Source organism: Poecilia formosa, unplaced genomic scaffold, assembly GCF_000485575.1.
Source record: "Poecilia formosa unplaced genomic scaffold, Poecilia_formosa-5.1.2 Scaffold43, whole genome shotgun sequence".
In the NCBI taxonomy this organism is placed as follows: Eukaryota; Metazoa; Chordata; class Actinopteri; order Cyprinodontiformes; family Poeciliidae; genus Poecilia; species Poecilia formosa.
In genome coordinates, this window is record NW_006799982.1 from 1,836,960 (window position 1) to 1,862,302 (window position 25,343).

A 25,343-nucleotide genomic window follows, 5' to 3' on the forward strand; every position below is an offset into this window, starting at 1 on the left:
CTGATTTGTACCGTCAATGTGGCCCGTTGAGGGTGGCCAATATGCTGAAGTGGCCCTCTGTGAAATTGAGTGTGACTCCCCTGGTTTAGGGTGTTTAGGGTGATGTGTGGTGTTACTTTGCTACCACACAGAGATTTGTATGTGGAGCAAAAAGGTTCAATTATGGTTTCATCTGATGTTTTGTGGCAAACTACACATGTAACTTCTTTCAACTTTCTGCCATAAGGAACAGATTTACAGAGGATATGACTAATAGTTGTCCATTTTATGGTTGTGGCATTAAAAAAAAAAAATTACTTCCACTATGCATGTTAGTCTTTGACGTACCCGTCCCATTTCTCTCAGTTTGGTCAGCATGACAACTATAGTGGAGTTGTGTTCCCACAGCATTCTCCAGTAGTCCTCTGTGGTCTCAGCCAGCGGGCCTTGGGTTGCTATGTAGGCCCGTTGTTGCCTGCAAACAAAAGCGCATGATGTGTAGCGCACCCTTCAAATTGCTGTTGAAAAGCAACCGCAATTTCAAGCATACTCACCTGTATCCATCAATGAAGCTGGCGTTGATGTAGTCGGACCCTTCCACCCCTCTGATTGGCTGCAGACACACGCGCGTCGTCTCATAGGGCATAATGTTCACCAGTCGATTCTTGAACTTGTTGCATGGCAGATTGGCACTCACAAACCGAGACGTATGGGCCTTGGCACTGGCCAGACGCTGGAAGCAAACACAACATCCATTATATTACATCATTGCAAAATTACACACTTTTGATAACGTTTCAAAATAAGAGTCTACGAAGTAACGCTGTGGGTCAACTGAAGGGGAAAAAAGTGAAAACAAATTCAAGAAGCGTATTGAAATGGATTCAACACAAGGTCTGGACATCCTCTGGCGACCTGCATAAGTAAAACAGGAAGATTGGTTAAACCAGGCAGGCCTCAGGATATTTAGCCAGACGTCTTAAATTGAATAAACAAAGCGGGGGCGACTCCAAGGGATCGGGGCAGCGGTTCAGGAATGGAAAGGGGCGAATATAATGAGACGAATAAGAGGAGAAAATCAAGAGTTGGGGTGCAGGAAACCACAAGGCCCCACACTGTCTCAGCTCACATATGTGAACCACACATGAACTAGCACCGGAAGGGGGAAAAAAAGTAGAAAAATAAAAGAAAAGACCCTCACCCTAAGGAAGAAAAATAAAGACAAAGTCTTTTTTTTTTCTTCCTTCTTTTTTTTTAAATCAAACCATGATTTTATGTAAGTACATGTGCAGACACGGGGAATACTCCCCTGACTCTCGGCTATTGGATGACATGGCTTTTAAATGGGAGACAGAACAACAGAAAAACGGGCCGAGGGAGAAACCGCAGACGCTGGCGGAACAATGGGGTCCGGTTAAGTGAGCGGCTGCGAAAGAACCAGCTCTACCTTGTTTTCTCACAGACGAATTGAGACAGAAAATCCGCCCCCCTGACCACAGCTCCACCAGTCATCCGGCTACGGCAACGAACCGGCTTTCCAGCATCAACAGCAGTAACTCTTCACGCCGCCTGCGCTGACTTTGATTCTGTTTTATCAGCAAACAAACACGACGTCTTTACCACCCCATTTGAGACATGCCAATATCGGCTTTGAAAATGTTGAGCAAGGAGAAAACAGAAAACAAAACAAAACAACAAAAAAAAACAAAAACACGCCGCCTTAAACGTGGAGCCGCGGAACCGCATTTGTTGATTTTCTCACACACATGCTTCAGCTTTTCTTTGATTTTTATGCGTTTGGATGCGACACCCATCATCCATGAGAAATCCCCGGCGCTTTGTAGTGTTTTTCTAGTGGTGGGCGCTTCAGATGGAAACCTGCGACGTCCCGTGGGTGTTCCACCAAGATGAAACGCAACGAAAGAGACGATCCTGGCATTTTGGTTCCTATTCGCTGTCTTTTGGAAGGAGACCACTGCTATTAAGAGGGGAATGCTGGGCCATTTCATGGAAGGAGACTATGCGGCGTTGCTTTATGTTGACTTTGCCCTCTGAGTGTTTGAGCAGACATAAAAACATTTCCTGGAAAAGTCTGAACCACCTGCTTTTGCTTTATGTATACCTGAGAAAGCCAGATCAGTTAAGCCTTCAGAGATCTTATCAGATGAAGTGGATATCAGAGTAAAAAAGTTAAAAGAGTAAAACAGCTTCAGAGCAACTGTTGTCTGCTGGTGTTTTCTGTGTTTAAACCAGCTCCATAAGTCAGCAAAAGTTCTTTTGTAAACTTTTTTACTCAAAGTTTACAAAAGTACAACTTTGTGTAAAGAACAAAAAAAAAACATGTTTCAGAGGCACCATCCTCTCTGGTAGCAGCAGATATCTTAAGCCTCACAAGGAAGAGCTGCAAACCAGCAGCCGCCTTGAGCTTCAACCTTAATTCATGTAGCAACGTCTTTAAGGTGAACTAAAATGATAAGAACTAGTAAAAACTAATAAGACAGGAAAGAGGCTTAGAGGTTAACGGTCAAAACATTCCTATGGAGAACGAATCCTGCCAAAAGTATCAATAAATATAGAAAAAAATAAATAAATGGCTTGATTTGCATCCCCCCAAAAAAGAAAAAGAGCGACACGGAGTGACATAAATTATTATTATCATTTTCAATAGTATGAATTTAACATTCATACATTCACACTGCTATTTAACTACTCATTTTATTTCCAGTCTTTTTGCTTTACCAAGTTTAATTTTTTATTTCATTATTTATTTTTTTCCATTTTCTATCTTAATACAATTTTATATACAATTTATTAAGTTATTTAATTTTTCTCATTTGTTAATGTTCCTAACTTATTTTTTTTATACACACTTTTTTTCTTATTATACTTTTGGTGGTTGATTTTCCCAAACATTTAAGGTGATTTTTGCAGATTCTTTATAGGTCGCTTGTACCAAAGCTAGTACATGTCATGTTTGTTTTATGTGTTGTATAAAACAAACACATCTAATAAATCAAACAAATCATCTTACATCTAATAAATTCTTCGGTGGTGCACGTATTTGTCCTTACCTTGAACTCCACCTCCATGCCAGTGACGTTCTCTCCCGGCTCAATTTGTGTCAGCCTCTGGATGTAGGAGTACAGATTTCTGGCGGGGACCTCGGTGTTCCCGCACGTCACGGCCTCCAGCAAAGCATCGTGGATGAAGATGTACTGGTCTTCCGTCTGGACCATGTAGTTCCTCTGAGAGCGCATCAGCGTGACGTGGCCGTAAATGTCGACAGTCTTCTCGTGCTTGATGCGCTCTGTCATGCCGTCGATGACGATGAAGCAGCCGGTTCGGCCCACACCGGCGCTACAACGATAATAAATAAATAAACGAATAAATGGGCCGACAGATGGTGATGTGATTGTCTCACCTAGGTTGGATGAGACCAATGTAAGCACTAAATCTGAGCTTGGAAAGCTCCGGTATTTGGCGCCTAAATGAAGCAAAACACGGCAACGACGCCAACTGGCGACAGTACCAACAAGGCTTGTAAAAAAATCAAAATCAGCAGTGAGTCAGCATCATAATCATATCACCCCCATCGACATATAATCCAGAAATTTAATACATTTAGCTGCCGACCCAAACACTTCACGTTTCTGCTGCGCTTGTACCTAAACGGCGAGACGACCTGACTGAGCAGGTTTCTGCAAGCGAATACAGAACCCTTTATATGATTACATTAATATTACTCTGCATGTGCGTGTTGTCCAGGTGGAATGAGATCAGGCCCGTCGAGGCCGGTTGAAGTGTTAAGGCCCATCATGATGGAGTCTTGCCGAGATAATTAAATTTGACTGATAATCCTGCTGGATACTCCATCTGACTGCGACAGAAGATTAGGAAGAGCTCCTCTCCTGGCAGCCTCCTGCCCTCATTCATCCCCCTGCCTCTTTATCTTCACCCTAAGTACCCGTCCAAAACTCAAACGCCAGCACCGCCACTTTTTCACTCTCACATTCTTGCTTTTTTTTTTTTTTTACACTCCATTTTCTCCCCATCTCCGTGATTCTTTAATTCATCATTTTCATTCACTGCGTCCAGGATTTCGCTTCACCTTCTCTCCCATTCTGCACAAATCTCCCCCTCTAACTTCCACTCCCCTTGGTACCACTTTCTCTCAATCATTGTGTCCGATCCCCCTCCCTTTCTTCCTCCACGTCCATACTCCACTAATTCCTCCTCCTGAGAGCTTCTGCTCCATATTTTCCCCACTCAGCTCTATCTTTTTTTTCCTCCCCTCGCTCGCTCGCTCTCTCTCGCTCACTGGTAAAAGCAAATAGCTGTTTCTTTCTAACTCTGGAGCTCGACACTGTGCCGTGACAGTAATGACACGTTTTCAGAATCTTCTTCCATCCAGCAAATGAGCCTCCCGCTGCTTAGACAGCAACTCATTTAAATGTAAACTTACGAACCCGGCTTCTCCGGCAGCATGAATGGCCAATTTTCAACACTGGAAAGTAATCATGGGAAATGTTTGAGATGGTGAATTTTGTTAAGAAAGGAATCCGGGAGCCTAAGCCAGTCATGGTGGTCTGGGGTTTGCATATTGGCAGGTAATTCCAGGCTGTCTAAAAAGTTTTAAACAAGTGCTCTCCAACTCTGGCTGATTTTCATAAACTAAAACCCCAAACTCCCCCCTCAAAAACATCTTGAGGATCGAGTTCGTTTTCCTTTTGCATTCACTGAATAGGCATAAACGCACCTCCGTGGCTGATGAGACAACATCATAGAAAATCAGACACACCTGCAATGCACAATCATTGGTCCAGCGTCTGGGGGGTTGCAGGCTTTGACCCGGCGAAGGAAGGCCAGGAACGGGGTGGGATGTTCGGGGACCCCGTGGTCCGGCCAGGCTGTGAACTGGAAGTGACGAACCTCACGCTTCTCATTAGAGCCGGTCTGCAGGAGCAGAGAGGGCAGATCAAACACCGATTGAGATACAGCTATTCTTTTAATAAATTATTTTAAAATCATCAAGATAAAAAAAAAAGTTATCCTCCTGAAAATTTAAATGTAGAAAAAATATTTGCAAATTACTTGAAAAAAGTAAGTTCAGAGAAATTTATTGCGTTGAACCTTTAGTCTATTTTTGTATTTAGATTTTCTTTTCTTATCTTTTTTTTTGATAGATGCCTGTATTCATAGTTAACAGTTATTTCTAGATCTGAGTATCTTTGCTGGATTACTTTAGGGTTTGAGAAACAAACAAAACTGCCTGAACAATGTCATGCAGTTACCAAATGGTAAATCATTTCAACAATTTCAGCAATCTAAAAACTCACCCATTTCTAATTACCATCTCAAAAATGTCTGAAATCAGAGTTGCCGAGACTTCAATGTGTTAATTTTGATCAGTTGATCAAATAATTTATTTTACATTAAAAAAAAAAAAATAATAATAATTTGGAATCAGCTGAAATCAGTATTGGCAGTGTTGAGGAGCATCTCTCTTCAAAAAATATCACGTGGACACTTGATTTTGAAAAAGAGGCATTGCTGTTTCGCATGCTACCTTGTAAAGCGCGAAGGTCCTCATAGAGTAGGTGGCCAGCTCCACTGTGTCCAGCAGAGTGACCTGGATGAGACCGTAGGTCTCTGTGCCACGTGTTGGCCAGTACTGATCACATTTCACCTACAAAGGAGAAGACGAGGACTTGTGAGATGCAGAGCTTGTTTATTTCACATGTGCACATTTCTGTAGAAAAAACACCGAAGAGGGCACAAGTGCGAAAAGAAGTGAAAAAAAGAGAGGACAGTGATGAAGTAGATCAGTTTGAGATTTTAAATAATTCAGACAGATATATGCACACAGAATCAGACGAGTGTGGCGGCAGAAGGGTTTTAGTGAGCGTGTGCAGCGAACAGTGACAGCGAGAGGAAGAAAGTAGAGAGAAAATGGCCACCCGCTGACGAATCCTCCAACGGAACCACTTATTGGTTGTAAAAATGCCCGGGACGAGACTTGGCTATGCGTGTTCCCCTGCGCTCCATCACAAATACCTACAGAGGAATCTCATGGCATGCCACAACCACCAAAGCACCTGGAATTTCTTGGTCTAGGGCGGTCATATTTGTAGTTCTGCAACTCGGCTTCAGAAACTAAAGAGAAGGGAAGAAAAGAAAATCCCAGAGGAGATAAAATAGGTTGGTGGGGGCTTGGGGAGGGGGGGGGGGCGGCAGTGGGCCTTGGCAGAACCAGGCCAAACCAAACGTTATGTGCTGATCCCTCCAGTCCTCACATCAAAGACGGCTCAGTTTGCTCTGCATTCCACTGCTCCAAACTGAGGATTATGCTTTTTGGCCTGGGATGTTCAGGCTGTAATTACAGCTTTCCAACTGTTGTTTTCCCACCAGACCTTGAGACACTGCAGGGACACAAATGGTTGTACACGTAGGGGGGGCTGAGAGCGCTGCCAGTGAATAAAGAGGGCAGAATAAAAAAGGAAACTGGTGTGACGACTATATTAACCATAGATTTATGGCCCAGCAGCGAGACTGTGGCTTGATTTGCTCTAGGAGGAAGGGCTCTGGCAAGATTCCCACGGTGGAACCATCTGTGATCATCTTTATACTTAATGGGTAAATACAAGACTGCGTAACGTTGAGAGGTGTTAGTAAGATCAAATGGTTTTCTCAAATGAGCAGCTCGCTACTCAGACATATACAGTCGTCCAGGGCTGGGAAGAAAGGAAAGAGGCAAATATGTCCAAATTAAAAGATGTCCATTCAGGACCTTGACAACACAGATAAAAAAATAAAATAAAAAAAAATCTTCATTAATCTTTAGCCTCAGATGTTAACTAGGATTTTATGTAATGACTGATGAGCTACTCTTCTTTTTAATGGTGGGAGACAAAAAAGAAAAAAGTGTTGTGATCATGCAAACTGTACACATTCATGTGCACCGTCTCTGACCTGCAGTGGATGTAGTAAAACCCGTTTCAGAACATGTTGTGTTTTGGTAAATGAGTCTGCATTATCACTTAATACAGCCGAGAAAACAAACCAAACAGGGGGAACAGGGGGGCAAAGGGAATAAGGGTGCATTAAAAAAAGGGAGGATTAGAAAAGGAGTGAAAGAGAGATCTTGCCTTAGAGAAGAAATAAGAGGGCATCTGAGGGTCAGAGAGACACAACAGAGACAGTTGGAAAAGGTTGAAACGGAAACAGAGTTTTAACACAAAGCACAGGTTAGTAGGAGAAGAAGCACAGACGGGGAGAAAGGATCGTTTTCTGAAAAGGACTCTGGACATAATTGGTTAGCACTTAATCATGATTCATGCCTCGAGCCATTCTTGTTCATTTTACTTTTACATGACATTCTCATTATACTGGTTTTTCACTCAAGCGCACATTCAGTTAACAGCAAAATGCCTCAGAACCAAAAGACTTTCTAATTCATCACCGGCCGCAGTTTAGCTGCGTCTGTAATCCCCTTTCGGCCTTGCTCACCAACATATTCTGTTCTGCTCTATTCTATTCTGATCCACTGCATGTGGCCTTGTGCTGCTCACTGCTTTAAGCAAAGCAAAATGATTTAAAACTAATGATTATGCGCAGAGCCTTGGAAACGTGTTCGTACCCTTTTAACTCTAGTCATGAGAGAAGTCCAAGTTTTAATGTAATACATATAGACTGAAGGGGGATGAAAAGGATACATGACTGACACTGAATTTCAAACAAACAGCCAAAAAAATGTGGAACTGCCCTTAATACTTTTGTAGACGCACCCTTTGCTTAAAATTCAGGTGCAAGTCTTTTGGGGTTCGTCTGTGCCACCTTTGCACAATCAAACATTTTTAATAAATTCCTCATGTACAGACCCACGTGCTCAAATCAAACTGGGTTGAGAGCATTTGAAAGACAGAGTTTTCAAGTCTTGCCACAGATTCTTAGAAGCTTTTAGATTTAGACTTTAACTAGGACATTTTCTAAAATTCCATTTTAGCCTTTATTGTGTGACTGAGCTCATTTTCCCGCTGAAAAGGGAGACTCAGCTCAACTCCTGGCTCTTTTGCTGCCTCTCTCAGGTTGTCATTCAGGATTTTCCTGTATTTTAGCTCCGTTCATCTCCGTTTACCTTGTCAGTTCCTGCCAATGAACAGGATCCCCACAGCATGATGCGTTTTACATATAGGCCTAAAAGTTAAGTTTCAGTCTCGTCTGACCAAAGAAATGCTTTTTTTTAAAAAAAAAAAATATGTTTAGCCTTACCCATGCTCTTCACAGTTTGCCACAAGCAGAACTTCAGCAGAACTTCACAGTCATGGTTTTCTTTTAACAACAGTTTTCTTCTTAGCTCTCTTTGATGAGGGCAAATCTTTGTAACAAAAGAATAACAACTCTGCTGTCCACAACTCGTGACTTCTGAATTGGTTCTGCAGGATTTCTTCAGGGGTATCAGATTGAGGAGGCATGCATACAAATGTATGCCACATTTTCCAGCTTTTTACTTGTCATTTTCTTTATCATTTTCTTTCCACTTCACATGCATGTGAAGTGGAAAGCAATATTTTGTTGATCTTTCTAATTGATAAGAAAACACCCAAAAACCTAATGAAGTACGTTTGATTGCCTACTAGTCTATGACACACCCTGTCTCTATATGCAGTGAGAAAACCTATGCACTAACTTTATAAATCTGTCAACTTGCAGATGCAACTTGTTAGTGTGTGACAATCGAATAATTTCAAGTAACTTTATAAAGTTCCTTCATGATAAACCTTTTTTTTCTTCCTAGTCTGCTACAGTTGACTCTGAGTCACTTCCAGTGCCACAATTAATCATTCTAGACATACAATCTAATGTCTTATTCACTTTATTTAATGGGCTTTAAGCAGTTAACTACACTTCCACAGTGTGTGAGCTTCCTTGACCTTTGTATTTTCCACTAGTGGTAAACCCGAGTATGTTGAATTGTCGTTATTCTACCGTGTTATGGCTGTCTCACTCCAGCGTAATTACACCGCATCGTCTCACCCGTGACTTCTCCTCCAGCTTGGTCATCATGACGATGTTGGCTGTGTGCTGCTCCCAGACCATCCTCCAGAAGTCCCCAAAGGTCTCCGGAAGAGGGCCTTGAGTGGCTATGTAGGCATTTTGACGGCGGTAGCCATCAATGTAGTTCGCATTAATATAGTCACTGCCAGGGACACCTGGACAACGAGAACACAAAGGAAATCATCAGGAGACTGGGGAATTAAGGGAAAGACCCATGAAAAAATGACAAAATTCTTATAGCTTAAAATAATTTGTGTGACAATATTGTGGATGTTCAGTAGGAAAACAAAACGGTGAAAGACCAGATAAAAAAAAGTATATGTTTTCCAATCGGTTAACTGTAAGTCATTAAGGATGTCTGGACTACTTTGATCATCTGAAGTTGAAAATATTTAGACTTATCAAACCTGAACTGGATTGTTCTAAACTGGTTAGTGATTATTTGATTTATAACACCAAGATCTGGTGAACACTGATGCACATTGAACATATTTTCTACTTTTCTTAAATTTCTCTATAAATCTGAGTCATTGTGTGTAAAAATTAAACCAGTTGCTTCTTAAAAACTCAGACCAACCTGTCTAATACCAACCGTCCCAGATTCAAAAACACTTCAATGCTTTGCTGCCATCTGATTAGCTGATTCACTACTCATGTTAAAAGACAACTGAACAGGTGTTCATAATAAATGGCTGGTGAGTGTACATTTCTAAAATAATAAAAAAAAAGAACCATAGTGTTCATTCAATTAATATCGAGTGCAATCACTACATCCCACAAGTTTTTAAAAAGCAGCTGATTAAGAAACAATCGCGGTTCTTGATGCGAACATCCCAGTGAACATCAATTATTCTTATGATTAAGCTGTATGACAGGGGGGAAAAAATGAAATGGATTATTAAAGTCTACCACTCTGAGATGGTTTATGTCAAAGTAATAAAGGTTGAAAATCATATAAGTTCTTGGGATTAATGTTTTCACAAGGCCCAGTGTCCTCTGGTGTTGGATTGTTCCGTCGTCTTGTTTTATAATACAAGCTAAGACGATCATGGGCCTAATCTGAGTATACTGTGGATGTTTCGCCTACAATGGCAGTACGACTGTAAGGCTCTCTCTGCGTAAGACTCGGCTGACGCTGCCTGTCCTGCAGGGGATTGTGTGCGAGTGTGTGTGATGTGGGAGACTGTCAGTGTGTGTTTGATTTGGGATCAGGCCCGCTCATCTAGGGCCTAATACCATAATCCCAAAAATCACTGAGTCACAGCTCAAACATGCATGCATACGGCAAAACACCAAAGCACACGCAAAGACATGCGTTCAGAAATGAACGTTGCGCGTTGAGCCATGACCCGATTCTGCCGAGGTGGGAGACGAGAATCCTTTAGAGATTTCTGATGACGGTTTACAGTTTAAAGAAAGGAAGAAGTCAAGGGGAGGGGGGGGAGCAGAATCCTCACAGAAAGAAAGTATCGCAGCAGATTTTCTGAGCCAGATTACTTTATGAGGTCGACCCATGCGGTCGTAAAACCCCAACCTGACATCTCACACAGCACAGACGCTCAAACCTGTTTAAATGAAAGTCTTTTTTATTTTTTCACACATCTTAGTTCCAATGGGATGGGGACAGACAGTAAAGAGAAGCTTCTAACATGTGTTTATCAACCACAGTCTTTAAAGGACAGACGGCTTTTATGCTCTGATGCGCTTTAACTTTATTGCAAGGGACTAAAACTGAGGCATTCTGCAGATAAACGCACAAAGACTTCCACTTTCTCGGTGGCTGTACTGGCTTGGCAGAGCTTGTGCTTTTATGAATGTGCGAAGGAGACTGGGAGCAAAAAGTGCATATCTGTGCTTTTGCACATTCTGTTTCTGTTTTTTTTTAATTTTTTTTATTTCCAAGTTTGTTTGTTTTTTATTTACAGCACAGTGAATGTGTGTGTGTGCGTGCATGTTTGCATTGATGAATGTGTGGTACTGTGGGTTTGGACGTGCTCAAGAGTATACGTTTTCAAAGCTGAAAGGAAGACAGACAAGCCAGAGCTCCAGGACAGATGGGGGTGGAAGGGCTTCTCACACATGCTCTGCCCAGATAAGGCTCATCTGTTTGGGCTTGGCCTCCCACTCCTTCCCTCTCTCAGCATTGGAGCAGCCGGTTTCATTGCCTCGGGTCCTTCCCAGCTGAGGTGGGTGAGCATGCTTCAAACGCACAATCAGAACATAACTACAACTATTTTTTTCTTATTTGCTTCCTGTTCTCATTTTAGATCATTCACCACAGGAAAAAGTGGTGCACAAAGAATGTATTACTGAGTAGTCTGAAGATCATATTTTCATAACCAAATCCTCTGACGTTGAAGTTATTACTGCGTCTTATGAAATCGGTTTTACATTAGGGTGCCATTAGAGGTGGAAAGATTTCTGTGATTTATCGACACTATTTTATATCTATTATAGAAAACCATGTGAGACTTTATGAAATGTTTAATATAATTTATATGATAAAATGCAGAATAAGAACATTGACATTAATATTTTTAAGCATATTGTATAAATTCAATGAAGAGAGCCTTTTTCCACACACCCCTTGTTAGTTGGTACGTTTTTCTTCATTTTTAATAATTGTGCTTGAAAGCAGACTGGAACTGCACCAAAAAAAAAAAAAAATCACCAGCTGATGATTTTCAGCTTCACGAGTCCAAATCAATGACTGGCTGAAAATGAAAAAATCTGATTTTTATCTGACCAGTAAACTCAGCACTTTTAGATGAGGAAGTTGTTATTGTATTAAAAAGCGATTTTGAGAAAGAGTAAGGTGTTTAAAATGAAGTCTAAATAAAAAGAAGCTGTGCAAAAAAACATTTAATATAGATTTTTAAGGAAGAATATAAACTCTTAATTTTAGCTACAACAAAACAGAGGTGCATTTCAGCTGTTTTTGGGAATTTCATGCTTTTGCCATTTCCTACTTTGGTAGTTTCAGGTTGATGCACTTTCACCGCTTTCTGAAAGTGGACCAAACTGTCTAGACACCATCATATAGTTACTGTAGCTGGTCTTTTGGTGCTTTATCACTGCAAGAGCAGCAGGTGAAACAATGAGCTACCCAGCATATTGCTCTTGTGTACTAGACAGATGTATAGGCACACAGAATGATGGCAGAGACCATGACAGACTGCTGGGAGTTGCTCAGAAATTGAGAAATTGCAGGCCAAGTATTAGTAAATCTGTCACTTCCTCTCTTTGGTTTGCTAAACAGTCTGTTTACCTTATTCCAGGTTGCTTGCTTTTCACTTTTGTAAAAACAGTTTACTTGCAACGAGACCAAGATTAATTTTGTCTTTGATTTAAACAGTAAAATCCTACTTCACATTGGCTAGTCTCAGGCACAAATGTCGACTATTTTCATCCTTATATAAATCACTAAAGACCATACATCATAAAACGGCTGGAATATTTAATTGCTTTTAAATATCGTTAACAGCAGACAGGTTAATGCAAAAAACAAAAACAAAAAAAAACACTGAATCGGCTACAATCGGCATGAGCAGGACGAATCTCTGATCAGTGCAGCTCTATCACAGGTTCAACAGAAATCCAAAATTTCCAAAGCACATAGAAGCAAAGCAAGGTTTTGGCCCTGGTTGCCTCATGAGCAGGTATAGAGCCCAGGCATCCTTACCCTATCTGTGACAATAAACATTTTCGACACAGGGATAATGCGACCTGGGATTTGATGGAGATCCAGATGGGATGTTAAAGCCAGAACCATGTAGATTGATAGTTGATAGCGGTTCACTGAATGTGCGCAGCTGCTCCAGTACCATCGTCAGCAGCAGCCCCTGGCACCGGCACAGGTGTTGTGCCAGGACAGCGGTCAGTGAGACTAAGGAAAGCAGCATTGACAGAACGGCGAGAGGTCCAGATCTACATATGTGGGAGGTTGTGTTTATTTACTTGTGTTTATTTCTTTTATCAAATCGATATCATTAATTTAATTTTATAGTTTTTTTGCCCATCTCTTTTTTGCGTTACTTCCTCGCATTAAATAGTTGTGTTGTTTGTGTGATTTCATAAAACCAATGTAAGGAACAGCATCTGTATGTGCAGTATTCAAACTCCAGAAATGTAACTCTACTGCATCTGACAACAATATTTGGTTTAACAGTTATTAGGTAATGTCGGTAATTAACAGCAACTCATTTCCCTCAAGAATTTCTTTAATCATTCGTCTCACTGAATGTGTTTTCAAAATCCTGTCACACTTGTGATTATAGTGTTGCAAATTGTGCCCGCAATTCAGCATTCCTGGCATCGAAACCCGGCTGTGGTTCTACAGATTTTCTCTATTATTACACCGGTCCTAGCTTGGCTGCTGCTAAGACAAAAAAAACAAAAAAACAAAAAAAAAAAAAAACCAAACCCCTTAAAAAATGCTATATGATGGAACTGGATATACATGACTCAGCAAATTCTCCAATTTTTTTTTTCTCATAAAATTGATTTAGTAACTTTTTCCATCTAACTGCATCCAAACCTAAAACTCTCAATATGCCTTTAATAAGAGCTGCAAGTCTGATGGAATTGTTTCTTACCATCAATGCTGGAGAGTATGACCCTCGAGTGATCATATGCAATGACGTTAGCGTAGCGGTTCTTTGGTTTGTTGACCTCCAAGTTAGAGTTCTCCCATGTGAACTGCTGAGATGGGTCTATGGACTGGAAGACACAAAGGCAACACACAACATAGATTTAGAAATGTGTTGATTTTGTTTCAGGATTGACAGGAAATGGATTTACATAATAGCAATAAAAGAAAAAAAAAATCCAAGAACTGACTCATATTCATCTTAGTTTTTATATAAAATTTTTTTATGTGATTTTCAAACAAAAATATCAAAGTAACAGAAATATTGACTATCTTACAAATGCATGGATGTAGCTGCCATGGCTGTCAGTTTTTGAATGATGAAAAAAGCCTCATGCTATGCATTAATGGTCAAAGTTTGGTTAGTAGGACCAAACAGAATCCTTTATGGATAGTTATGATGAGTTTCAGGTGGAATTAGAGCGAACAATGGCAAAAACCTAATGGTATTAAGTTCCTTTCCCTATATCTGAAACGGCAAAATCTTTCTCAGTACAAAAGCAAAGAAATCGTTTATAAATGTACTTCTGACGTCTGTCAGCTGCCTGTACTGGTTCAGATTTCTTGCTATATGTAGAAGTCTGATTTATTAGACTGATGATTTATCTTATCTTCTTTTTTAGCCTGCTCCCTTTGTGGATGGCTCTTGATTGCTCATCTGTCTTCGCTTCACCTGCCTTGCCTGCTGATGGTAGCAAACGGTTTGTATGGCAGCCTCAATTCCTACAGCTGTGGCTACAATGTGGCATACCACCATCATCATGTGGATGTGTGTGTGTGTGAAACACACACCAAAACTCAGAGAACCCTCATAACCACCTTGTAAACCTTCTCTTTCACAATACTTGTTTCTAATGAGTCCATCCAGTCTGAAGTCTCGTCTTCAACCCCCTGCTTTAGACAGTTGGCCCCAGGTACCTGAACTCACCCACATTCACTATGTTTTACGACTTAAAAGCCTTGCTTTCCCTGTACGCATTGTCTACAAAGATCGTGACACACATGGATTCCTTTCCAACCCCGTTTGTCACGTTTTCCATCATCAGTGCGTACAAGAAGAGGTCAAGAGCTGAACCCTTGATGCCTTGAACCAGCGACAAACCAGTGTATTCCCGATGGTGTTCCCAAGTCAGGAGAAAACGGGGAGCGCAACATTTTGAATTAAATTTTCTCATACAATTTTGTATGAGAAAATTGTATGAGAAGCAATGAGAAGCAATCTTCTGTGCTTTCTTTCAAAATCAGAGCATTAAGTGTGGTTTCAAAGCAGTATACTAAAGAAAGAATTACTGTCTGATTAATGACATATGGGTACGGTGTTGCAAAGGGTATTGTTTTTCTTGTTGTCGTCACTCATAAACACACAATGATTTATTTTATTAAGGCAGGAAGGTTTCCAAACCAAAATGGACCAAAGTAATTGCACCAAGCATTCTCAACTACTGGCAATGAGTCTTTTTTTTCCTTGTAGAAAAATTTGCACCCTAAATAAATGAAATCATCATGTGAAAACTGCATATCGTATTTACTCAAATTATCGGATATTAAAAATTCAATGACGATCTAAATCATTTTGCAAAAACAGGAGACTTCTGTAAGGGGAAATACTTAATTTACTGACGTTTTTGCCGTTAACTTAAAACTGACTTCCCACCAGACACTGGAGAGAGTTTTTAAATTAAACAGTGTCAAACAATGCTGAGGCGCCAGCGACAAGCCACTATTAAAAACACGCTGCAAATTTAAGACGAGCACATTAGTGACTCTGGACAGGAACACGGATACTTATGATATCCCTTTTCAAGGAAGACTTTCCATTTTCAACAGACACACTCGCTACCAGGGAAAGATGATAAAAGCACAATAAATTTCCATTGGTAGAGAGAGGATGGTTGTGTCAGACCATTAAGCTCCTGGAGGGTAATTACAGTGTAACCGTTGCTGTTAGCTGGGAGAGGCAGACATGAGGTCATTACAGGGCTGTCAATGGAGAGGCACAAAGAGGGAAGAGCCAAGGCAATTTAGCAATTTTGAATATTTTACGACACATAATTATGGTTTTTGTGGAGGAAAAATGGACAGGAGTGGTGCTGGCTGAGTGCATGTATGCGCACTCGTAAGTTCAAGACGGCTTTCCACACAGTGCCAACACCAAGTGTGTCTGATTATCACACCGCAATCATTTCTGGCCTCCCTCCTGCTCCTCGGCCGCTCTTCCACCCATCTCTTATGCTCCTCTGCTGAGGGTTAAGAAGCGAACAAAGCACACAGTCATGCAGAGAAAATGTGAGGCCCAGCAGAGCGGTTCCCGCGCCAACCACAGTCTCACACACACAGCTTCTCCATCACCGTCTTGTCTTTTCCTCCTGCTAAATGCCCTCGTTGGATTATTTTTTTTTTTCTCGGCTTTTTCCTAAATGTGTCCTAGAATTGCTTTATACATCTGTCACGCACAATCTGTCTCTTTCTTGTGGTAGCCAATTAGAGCTTTATGCCTTCTCCTTCACCCAAAGGCCCTTTGGTGGACATGATTTTTTTTTGTGGCAAAACAAAACATTTTTACTGCTTTAACAGCTCTCTGCGGAGCTCATTGTAATGCAAGCTCTTGCTGTAACAGCCGGCGTGCTTGGAAATATTTCTGCTGATCTGCCCACTTTTGTTAGCGAGCATTACCAAAATTCAGGCACACCGCTATCTCCAAGTTAATACCATCATTGCTTTACATTAACTGTGCTGGGAGTTGGACGCATCCAGTAAAGAAGTTTCAGAGAACATTTTCTTTCTTTGCGGCTGCTCCTTGATCGCTGCTTTCCCTCTTTCGACACCAGAGCGCAGAAACAAGAGCCCGATAATCATCTGGCTGCAAGCAAATTCCTTTCGAGCTCGCAAATTTGACATTTTCTCTCTCATATTTGCACGCAGAACAAGAAAACGGTAAAAGGGAGGAAAATGGACTTTATCTTGTATCGTTTCAAAGTCAGCAAATCAACAGGGGATGTCAACGCGGAGGCTACTGAAATTGAAAAATGACATGGCACTGATAAACATGACTGACTGCAACAAAACCAGATGAGTTTCCCCCCCGAGTTGGAGATAATCAGCATTCCTACCTCGTACTCTTGAGAGAACTTGAGATTGTCATTTGCCTTGAGGCGCTCAATGTGATCTGCCAGCTCAGAGATGGGGACGGGCGGGTGACTTGCCATGCCTGCCAAGCACAGCGAGAAACAGTGAGACGTTGTTTTGATACCGACATTGTGCAACCGAACTATTTTAGAAGAAAAAAATTAAAAGCTGTAGTCTCTGAGGTGGTGTTGTTTAGAGTACTGCCAAGAAGCAAATGGAAGTTAATTATTTTGCAGGCGACTTTTATTCGGGCAGAATAAAATCATAATGATGTACAAAAAAAAAAAAAAAAAGGCGTCCTGATTGCGTATGAGCGCTGCTGGTGAGAATCAACAGAACAGGTGTTTAAAAAAATCAGCATGGATTTTTTTGTTTTTGTTGTTGTTGTTTTCTGTGGTGTTGCTCGGTGAAATGTTGTCAATTAAAGCTGCTTCGTCCTGAATGGAATGGAAGGTTAATTAGTATGACAGATAGAGGGAGAGTGAGAGAGAAAGATAAAGAAGGAGAGAGAGAGAGAGACTAACTGACTTGACAAACGGCGATAACCACGGTAGACTGATACACGATAAGCTGCGAAAGGAAAAAAAACAAACATCAAAATTAACCTCATTAGTGCAACAATCACCAGAACCAGCATTCCATGTTTAGCCTGTGTGTGCTGGTGAGAAGTTTACACACATTCATCGTTTAGGCAGGAACGTTTTATGAATTTTCAGTCTGCTTTTAAAAACACATTTCAACTGTTCTTCCTTCAGAGTGACATGACAATGCAACAAAGAACTTTGATTTTTAAAAAGTTTTGTTTGGCTGCAAAAGTTTGAATTTCTCTGGAATATTTTCCAATCCACACAGGGTCATGATGATCAGTTTCTAAGTGAAGGTAAAATGTCTAACTTGAGCAAAGTACTGGGGTTAGTTCTAGTTATTTAAGCTGTTTTCTTACGACTGAGAGCTTTGAAACTGCTTGATTTCCTGAAACGAGTCTGACTTTTCTCTTATTCCTTTACTTTCAACCAGATTCTAACCGTCTAACTACAGACGCAAATATATGAGAACTTAGGTCAATATCAATAGCCTGTATTGATGTTGCAAAGGCAAATGCAACAAAATGGAAATAAATATCGGTTGTTAATATCCAACCAGTTTTACTTAAAAAAATGACTAATGTCAGCCGATACCAATGTTAGTGCCGATACACCACGCATCACGCCAGCTAAATATTGATTTAAAGGAAAGTTGAAACATTTGGAGAAGTTCTTCCATTTTTATTCTTTGATTCTTTTGTGTCAAATGCACCAGTAGAGAAGACAGAGTGAAACAGGCCCTTAGCATGACGCTGTCGCCACCAAGCCTGACGACTGGTAGAGTGCTAGGTCTAGTGCAAGATCTTCTTTCCCAGTTGTCACCCTTTAAGTCCATGTCAATATAAAAATAGGTTCAGCAAAAACATAACTGTGGGTTTATGTTTACATTTGAGCTTGTATGTATAAACTAACTCTGACTCTGTGTGTGGGAAAATCTAAATTCCAACTTATGCACCCAAGTCTTCTTAAAATATTATTGGCGTTAAATGAATGCAATCTTCAAGATCCATGTATGTAAACTTCTCACTAGCACTGTATACGTCTCCCACCTACCTGGAGTCTGGAAGTTGATCCTCCGCAGCTCCACAGGATCTGTGGGATGGTGGGAGGACATGGCTTTGCTGCAGGGAAAACTGCCCTTCCTTCCCTCGGCCTCGGCTCTTTTCCTAGAACAACAGATGAAATCTGGCTCAGTATCTAAAACACCTGGTATGAAATTAAGTTTAAGTCTATACTCTTAGGCCAAACTTAATTATTTTTTCCAATGTCTCAATAATTGGACGTGATTATTGGTAGCCTAAGATCTCTATTTTCAATTTATAGTTCCTGCAGAACCAACTCAGGTTCCTCTGCCTGGTTGACAACATTCAGAAGAGCATCAAAACCTTTTGATTAGACTATCAGCACTGTGGGTATAGAAGAAACAAACTTTGTCAGATAACATACAAATGACTTCTAGGCACTTTGAATAGCATCACTGGAGGAAGACAGCTTTGTCTTGGCACTTGAGGAACATGGAAACCCCATGCAGAAAGAGTGGGACTCGAACCCAGGACCTTCTTGCTGCAAGGTAACAGTGCTAATTCAAATCTAAAAATGCCTAAGCTAATCAAACCTAACCAGAAAGTCCAACTCTGCTTTTAATGGAATCGTGAAAACACGAAAGGGAAGCACTCTCAATATGTTTTGCTTTTTAGCATAAAGACCACCTTAGACTTGGAGAAGCATAAAAACTCTAATGTATAAGTTTGTCAAACCTAGACATTGATTTTCTACGCTGATTAAACTTCACTAAGCAACAAAAATAGATTCTTAATTTTTGCCAGAAGATTGCTAAAACCTCTTCTTGTCATTTTATGAACCTGGTATCGTGTATTATCACATCTTGTGAGCTGATGTATAATATTTACACTCCCATAATATTGGCTGCTATATTTATCCAATGCAGTGTATAAAGCTTTTCTTCTTGAATTATATAATCACTTAATGTAAAGAAGCAGTTATCAAAGCCACATTCGCATAATTTGACACTAGTTCAGTCTAATATCTGCACAAGTCCTTGAAGAGGTTTTTTAGGGCGAGTGGCCCTGTAAGCCAGAGGAAATGTAAATAAGGAGTGCTTGTTTACCTGTCAGGTTTGCTGGATCCAAAAGGGGGAGGAGGATGTGCGGATAAAAGGACAGACAAGAAGGAATACCATTAGTGTCCGATCAAAGTGCATCAGAGACAAAAGGAATCCTGAGCTCATCACTTTCTTTTTCACATTTACACTAATCAGATTCTTGGTATGGCATTAGATATGCAAAATACCACCTCCTGTGGACACAAAGGGCAACGGTAGATTTAAAAAAGAAAACTTCATTGCTATGCACTGGATACGCATCATGGCTAACCGTACTGACGCCACTACATCGAATAACGAATTAGAAAACATGGCTCCAAGTGCAACTTAACTCCAGATGAGACATCAACAGTCAGAAATCTCTAGGAGTAACCCTCCAGGGCTTATGAACATCAGATTATTGGAATCAAGGTTAATAATTTTCCTATGCCACATCTGTCACAGCAATTATTTATGTGCATTAAAAAAAAACAAAAAAAAAAACAACCTCTTGCCAGCAGAGCTGATGATTATCATTAAGAACGCTAATGGCTCGTAATGTTATCTTACTCTGTCTCTTATGTAAGCAAATGCTGCCATCCATATATAGGCAATAATACAGAGTACAGGGACAAAAATGATTCAAACTGAATGGAAATCTATGAGATAATGGCTTTTAATTCCTCTTTTTTTCAGATGAATACAACGAATCATATCTCAATCTGTCTTCTAAGAAGGTTACTCTTACCTCTTAAATAGAAGAATGGCGATGACGATACAGACAATGAAGATGACAGCCAGCACAGGGCCCACGACCCACAGCAGACCCTCCTCCTCGTCAACAATCGGCTGGGGATCCACGTCCGATGCAGTCACCGGATCAGAATAGGGGCTGGTTGAGAACATTGTCTGCAGGAAGTCATGAGTTCAGCCATTTTAGCATATTTTTTTTTTGCATCAACAACACTGTTTCCCGAGCACACGAGACCACGCTTACATTTTCTGAGAGATCCAGGAGAGCAAGGACAAAGAAGACATACTCCTGCCCACCCTGCAGAGGACGGTTGCGGAAGTCGCCGTAGTTTCGGCTGTCGCCTAAAGTGAACTCCAGTGGGAGGGTCTTAAAGTGAGCCGTGACATAGGCTCTGGGCTCTGACTGGCTAGCCTGCCTGCGGATGCGAAGGGCCCGGCTGACGCTTGTCCTGTTGATCTCTCGGAGGAGCTGAAAGGGAGAGCAGCAGGACAGTCTGGTCAGAAACTTATTTAGATGAGCGAGAAAGGAAAGTGTTGGCGAATAAACAAGATGTACAAAGTACTCAATCATACTAAGGTAAATGATAGAGTTGTGAGGGAACAGTGGGGAACAGTTGGGTGTAATTGTCCTTTCAGCGCCTTGCACAGGTATTCCACTGTCACATTACAACTGCAAACTTCAATGAAATTAATGGCACCACACAAATTGGCCCCTAATTATAAAGTAGAAGGAAAATGATGCTGGGTCTTAAATATTTTACAAAAAAAAAAAAAATATTGGAAAATGTGGGTTGAATTTCTATTCAGCACCCCGGGGCAAAATTGAGTAGAACCACCATATGTGGGGTTTTGGTTTATGGATCTGAGCAGCTTCTCCACAGTAACCATGAGCCTTTAGGCTGCTTATCTGATTAATGCAGTCTTTGCCCAGCCCATCAGTCTAGGTGGATGGCCATGTTTTGGTAGGTGTGCAACTGTTGTCATAGTCTTTCTGTTTCTGGGATTAAACAGTGCTCATAAGATTGTGGAAACCTCTCTACAAGGTCTTCAGGGCATTGTTTGTTCACTCCTGCTCTCTAACTGACCCTGATTTCTTCTCTGGATTGTTGCATTTACACCAAGATTAAATAAGACACAAACAAACCCTCTGTCCATCTAACTTTGGGGTATCAGTGTAAAGGAGGCAAATCATAATTTTCAGACTTTTATTTTGTGAGAGACCTTTGAAAACATGCGTCCTATTCATTTCACTTTATAACTTTGCACCCCTCTGTGAGGGTTTATCACATGACATCCCAAGCGCGCGCGCGCACACACACACACACACACACACACGCACACACACACGTTTGTTTTGCTATCTTTGTGGGGACTTCCCATTGACTTCCATTCATTTCTACTCATTTCTACATCCTAAACCTTACCTTTACCCTTTTCCTAACCCTAACCATCACATACCTAACCCTAAACCTAACCAAAACTCAATTCATACCTTAGCCCTAACTCTGACCCCTGACCCAAAAACAGGGTGTCCCCACGAGGAGCGATTGGTCCCCACAACGTAGCATATGTCAGGAAAATCGTCCCCACAAGGTATTACAAACAAACGCACACACACACACACACACACGCACACACACACACACACACATTTGGGATGAATACATGAAAAAAGTGGAAGATTTCATGGAGTTTGAATACTTTGGAAAAGCACTGAAATTGCTAAAAGTGTTTTAGTATATTTGAATCCTAAACAACACCTCTTTAAAGAAAGAAATCTCTGATAATTTACCCAACATAAAAAAACCCCATCGGTGCAGGAGCAATAGGCTGCAGAAAGCATTGTTTCCAAGGCAAATTTGTCTTCATCAGCTGAGGTGCCGTCACATTTATCCACTGATAAATTAAGCAGCGCACCATAAAAAGGTTATTGAACTAATCTTAGACACAAGAATGTGCCTTCAGAACAGCATAATGAGGTGATAAGGTCTTTAGAAGTATCCGGAAGTGAATTAGATGGGAAATGGTATGCAAAATCATTGTTTGGAATAAATGTGGTACAGATAGCCTTGTCGTCTACTTTCCCTGAGTTGCATAAGTGTTCACTTCACTTAAAGGCCCCTTATTGTCCAGATGTCCTTTTTCCTCCTACAATTATCACTGCTGTCACTGAACCCCGTTGTCCTATGAAGATATGCATTATGATCAACATTAAGCTCTGCTTACCTCATCCAGATTCATCTGATCAGGATCGTCCCAGGGATTTAGAAACTTTCCTCCTCTCTGCTTCTTCAGTGGCACCACCACCACATAATAACCCCTGAAGCAGAGCAACACTGGATTCAAGACCAGGAACTTGGACAAAGTATTTACAGAGCTTCCACATTTTGCTACCGCCATATATAAAATCGCATTAATGTAATCTCTTTGCTCAAAATTCTATACCCCATCAAATACCCCGTCGTGACAATGTGCAAAAAGGTTTTTGGAGATGTTTGCAAATTTATAAAAAAATAGAAAACTAACAAATTCAAATTCCAGTGCCCACTACCCAGCCTAAAACAATACACCAACTTGGTGACCCAAGTTGATGTATTGGGTCACTTCAACCCAATACATGTATTGGGCCTGTCAGATAAAAGTCTGACACGCCCTGATCAGAGATTAGCCTGTCAGAAACAAACAAACAAACAAAACAAAAAAATGCTTTTTTTAAACCAGCAAAAGCATAAATGCTCAGAGGTTCACTCTTCCCTTTTGGAAGTTGTTGTTAAAAAGACAAAGACATTCAACAGTGAATTCAGATAAGGTACAAATATACAGTAAGAGTAGCTATTTATTAACAAGAAATCACCACATCAGAACGTTAGACGTCAGCAGAAAGCAGAAAGTTGAGCAAGTTACAGTAAAGTCATAAAACATGCTTTAAAATTGCTGATAGACTTTTAGACAACTCTCTGTTAATGTGAAGTGATCACAGGAAAAACACAAAGAGACCACTGTTTTGAAAATAGAAAAATCATGAATCATGAATGAATCGGGCACAAAATCTTTGACTGGTGCCTCTATATCGATAAATAAAGCTGGTAGATTGACAAAGCTATCACTTGATTGTGAGATCATCTATAATCTTTACAAATGGTTTCTAAGGCAGCAGTCAGTACAGATTAAGTAATGACAAAAAAAAAAGACTGTGAATAAAATCCACACTTTTCAAGACATAAACAACACGGCAATTGCAAAGACGACAAATGTAAACAGCAGAGTGAGTCATCCGGGGTTTTGAAATGCAAAAAATGCTATCATTTGCTATCTATATTTGGTTTTATGGTTACAAAACACAGACGAAAGCATCAGCCCTGGGCTCTCATTTGTGGGAGTTTTCAGACGTGCTTTGCTGCCAAATGTTTGAAATCTTTTGTTATAGGCCAATAAATAAAATAAGAAAAACCTGAACCTGAAAAACGATGAACCCGAAACTACACGACAGGAAACAACTTGTTACTATTTAACCACCACACGAACTGCATTCCCGTCATTACCTGACTTTTGCTGTCGTCTGCACAGTTGGCAGCTGCACAGTCACCATTCCATCCGCATTTGTCTTTCCCACAATAAGGGGTTTGCTTTTCAGGATGTCTGGGGCGGTTGTGGCAGTGACGCGGTGCTGCAGCCCGCCAGCGCTGTTGGCCCGGTTTGTGAGCAGGAAAGAGTACTGGGTGTCCGGATCCAGGCCAGTTATGAGCTTCTGAGTCTGTTTGCCGTCCACTTCCACAGACAGGCCTTTTCCATACAGAATCTAGGAACATAATTCACAACATGTACAATGTTTTCAGACTTCAAAACAGTTGTTTTTTCAACTGCAAAAACATCTACACCGGGCTGCAGATCAATTATTACGCACTTTTATTGGGTAATAATTTCAAAATAAAGCTAGCAACCTGCAAGCTTGCATAGTGTACCTCAAGGTTACCCTCTGCTTTTTCAGGTTATATATGAATTAGCAAGCTGGAGAAGAATTTTTTTGCTTTAATAGTTAAAATTTCTCAATGCAGTTACCTTGCTTACAATGTCATTCTCCAATCCTTCATTACCAGATCCTCCCATTGAGTTATGTCCAGTTCACCTTGCTTCCTTTTGGTAAGTTTTCAGTTTTTATTTTCACTTTTCAGTGATTCCATCTTTTAAAATCACAATCATATAAATTTACTAACAATCCACCCAGGGGCTGCAGGTGAAAATTAGCCTGTTGAATCTGGTCTTAGATGATGGGTACTGCCTCTTTTGAATATTTTAGTATATAAGCTAACTACGCCAAAGTAAAAATGACTTTTAGAGTTTGAGTTGTCACTTTCAGTTTGGCTCCTTTCTGCTCTATAGTCCATTTACTTTTTCATCTGCTGGTTAGTATTTTGATTTTGTAGGTGTTAATGCTACTTGTTTTAGGGTTTTGGATCAGCCTCAGCTGTTTTCACTCTGGTAATTAGTTTCTCCTTTTTCTTATCCTAGTAACCATTGCCTGGTATTTGCTCCTTGTTGGTCCAGTCATTCATTTTCAGGTTCTACAGTTCTCTTCCTTTCATGTTACATGGTTCTAGTTGAAGTTTGCCATCCATATTTTAATTTAGTTTCTGCTTTTAACTCTGTATAAGTACATTTTTGTTCCCAAATTAGTTCATATTATTAACCTGTTTAGTTATATACCATGCAGTGAAAATTTACTTACAGTAAACGGCTGGGCAGGGTTCTTGTCCCGGATCTCCCAAGAAAGCAGAACAGAGTTCTTCATGGCTGCCTTCACTCTGAAGTTGGTGGCAAAAACTGTAGCACAGGACAGACGGGAGCAGAAGAGCAAAAAGATTTCAAGAGCGTTAGATTTTTTTTTCTGCAAAATGAAACCTATGTAGTCTTACCTGTGTTTCATTCTTTAGAAGCAGACTCAAACTAGCTATTTGATCTGATCTACAAACAACATGACTGGACAGAGACTCTGCCCCAGACCCAAGACTCTTACCTTGCTTTATGAATAGGCTGTTGGGTCTAAGGCTACAGTGACAAGACAATGAAAAAGGACACTTAAGATGCAGTAACTGTATAC

The 25,343-nt window shown here is 40.6% G+C and overlaps 1 protein-coding gene across 25 annotated transcripts in view; it reads right to left on the reverse strand.

Annotated features, from left to right (window-relative positions):
- The window catches only part of ptprdb (protein tyrosine phosphatase receptor type Db), a 221,713-nt gene that overhangs the window by 10,636 nt on the left and 185,734 nt on the right, over positions 1-25,343 (reverse strand). For 14 of the 25 annotated variants that reach the window (XM_016671248.1, XM_016671253.1, XM_016671247.1 and 11 more), the window contains 17 exons: positions 24,972-25,066; positions 23,788-24,044; positions 22,472-22,565; positions 20,490-20,714; positions 20,241-20,401; positions 19,520-19,531; positions 18,445-18,557; positions 17,336-17,377; positions 16,792-16,889; positions 13,629-13,752; positions 9,013-9,188; positions 7,125-7,148; positions 5,546-5,665; positions 4,778-4,932; positions 3,051-3,336; positions 534-712; positions 328-454 (listed from right to left, as the gene is read on the reverse strand). In XM_016671248.1, the coding sequence (XP_016526734.1) occupies positions 328-454; positions 534-712; positions 3,051-3,336; positions 4,778-4,932; positions 5,546-5,665; positions 7,125-7,148; positions 9,013-9,188; positions 13,629-13,752; positions 16,792-16,889; positions 17,336-17,377; positions 18,445-18,557; positions 19,520-19,531; positions 20,241-20,401; positions 20,490-20,714; positions 22,472-22,565; positions 23,788-24,044; positions 24,972-25,066 (2,288 nt within the window). The remainder of the gene's footprint in view (positions 1-327; positions 455-533; positions 713-3,050; positions 3,337-4,777; positions 4,933-5,545; positions 5,666-7,124; positions 7,149-9,012; positions 9,189-13,628; positions 13,753-16,791; positions 16,890-17,335; positions 17,378-18,444; positions 18,558-19,519; positions 19,532-20,240; positions 20,402-20,489; positions 20,715-22,471; positions 22,566-23,787; positions 24,045-24,971; positions 25,067-25,343) is intronic. The other 11 variants (XM_007551700.2, XM_007551701.2, XM_007551699.2 and 8 more) reach the window with 3 other exon arrangements.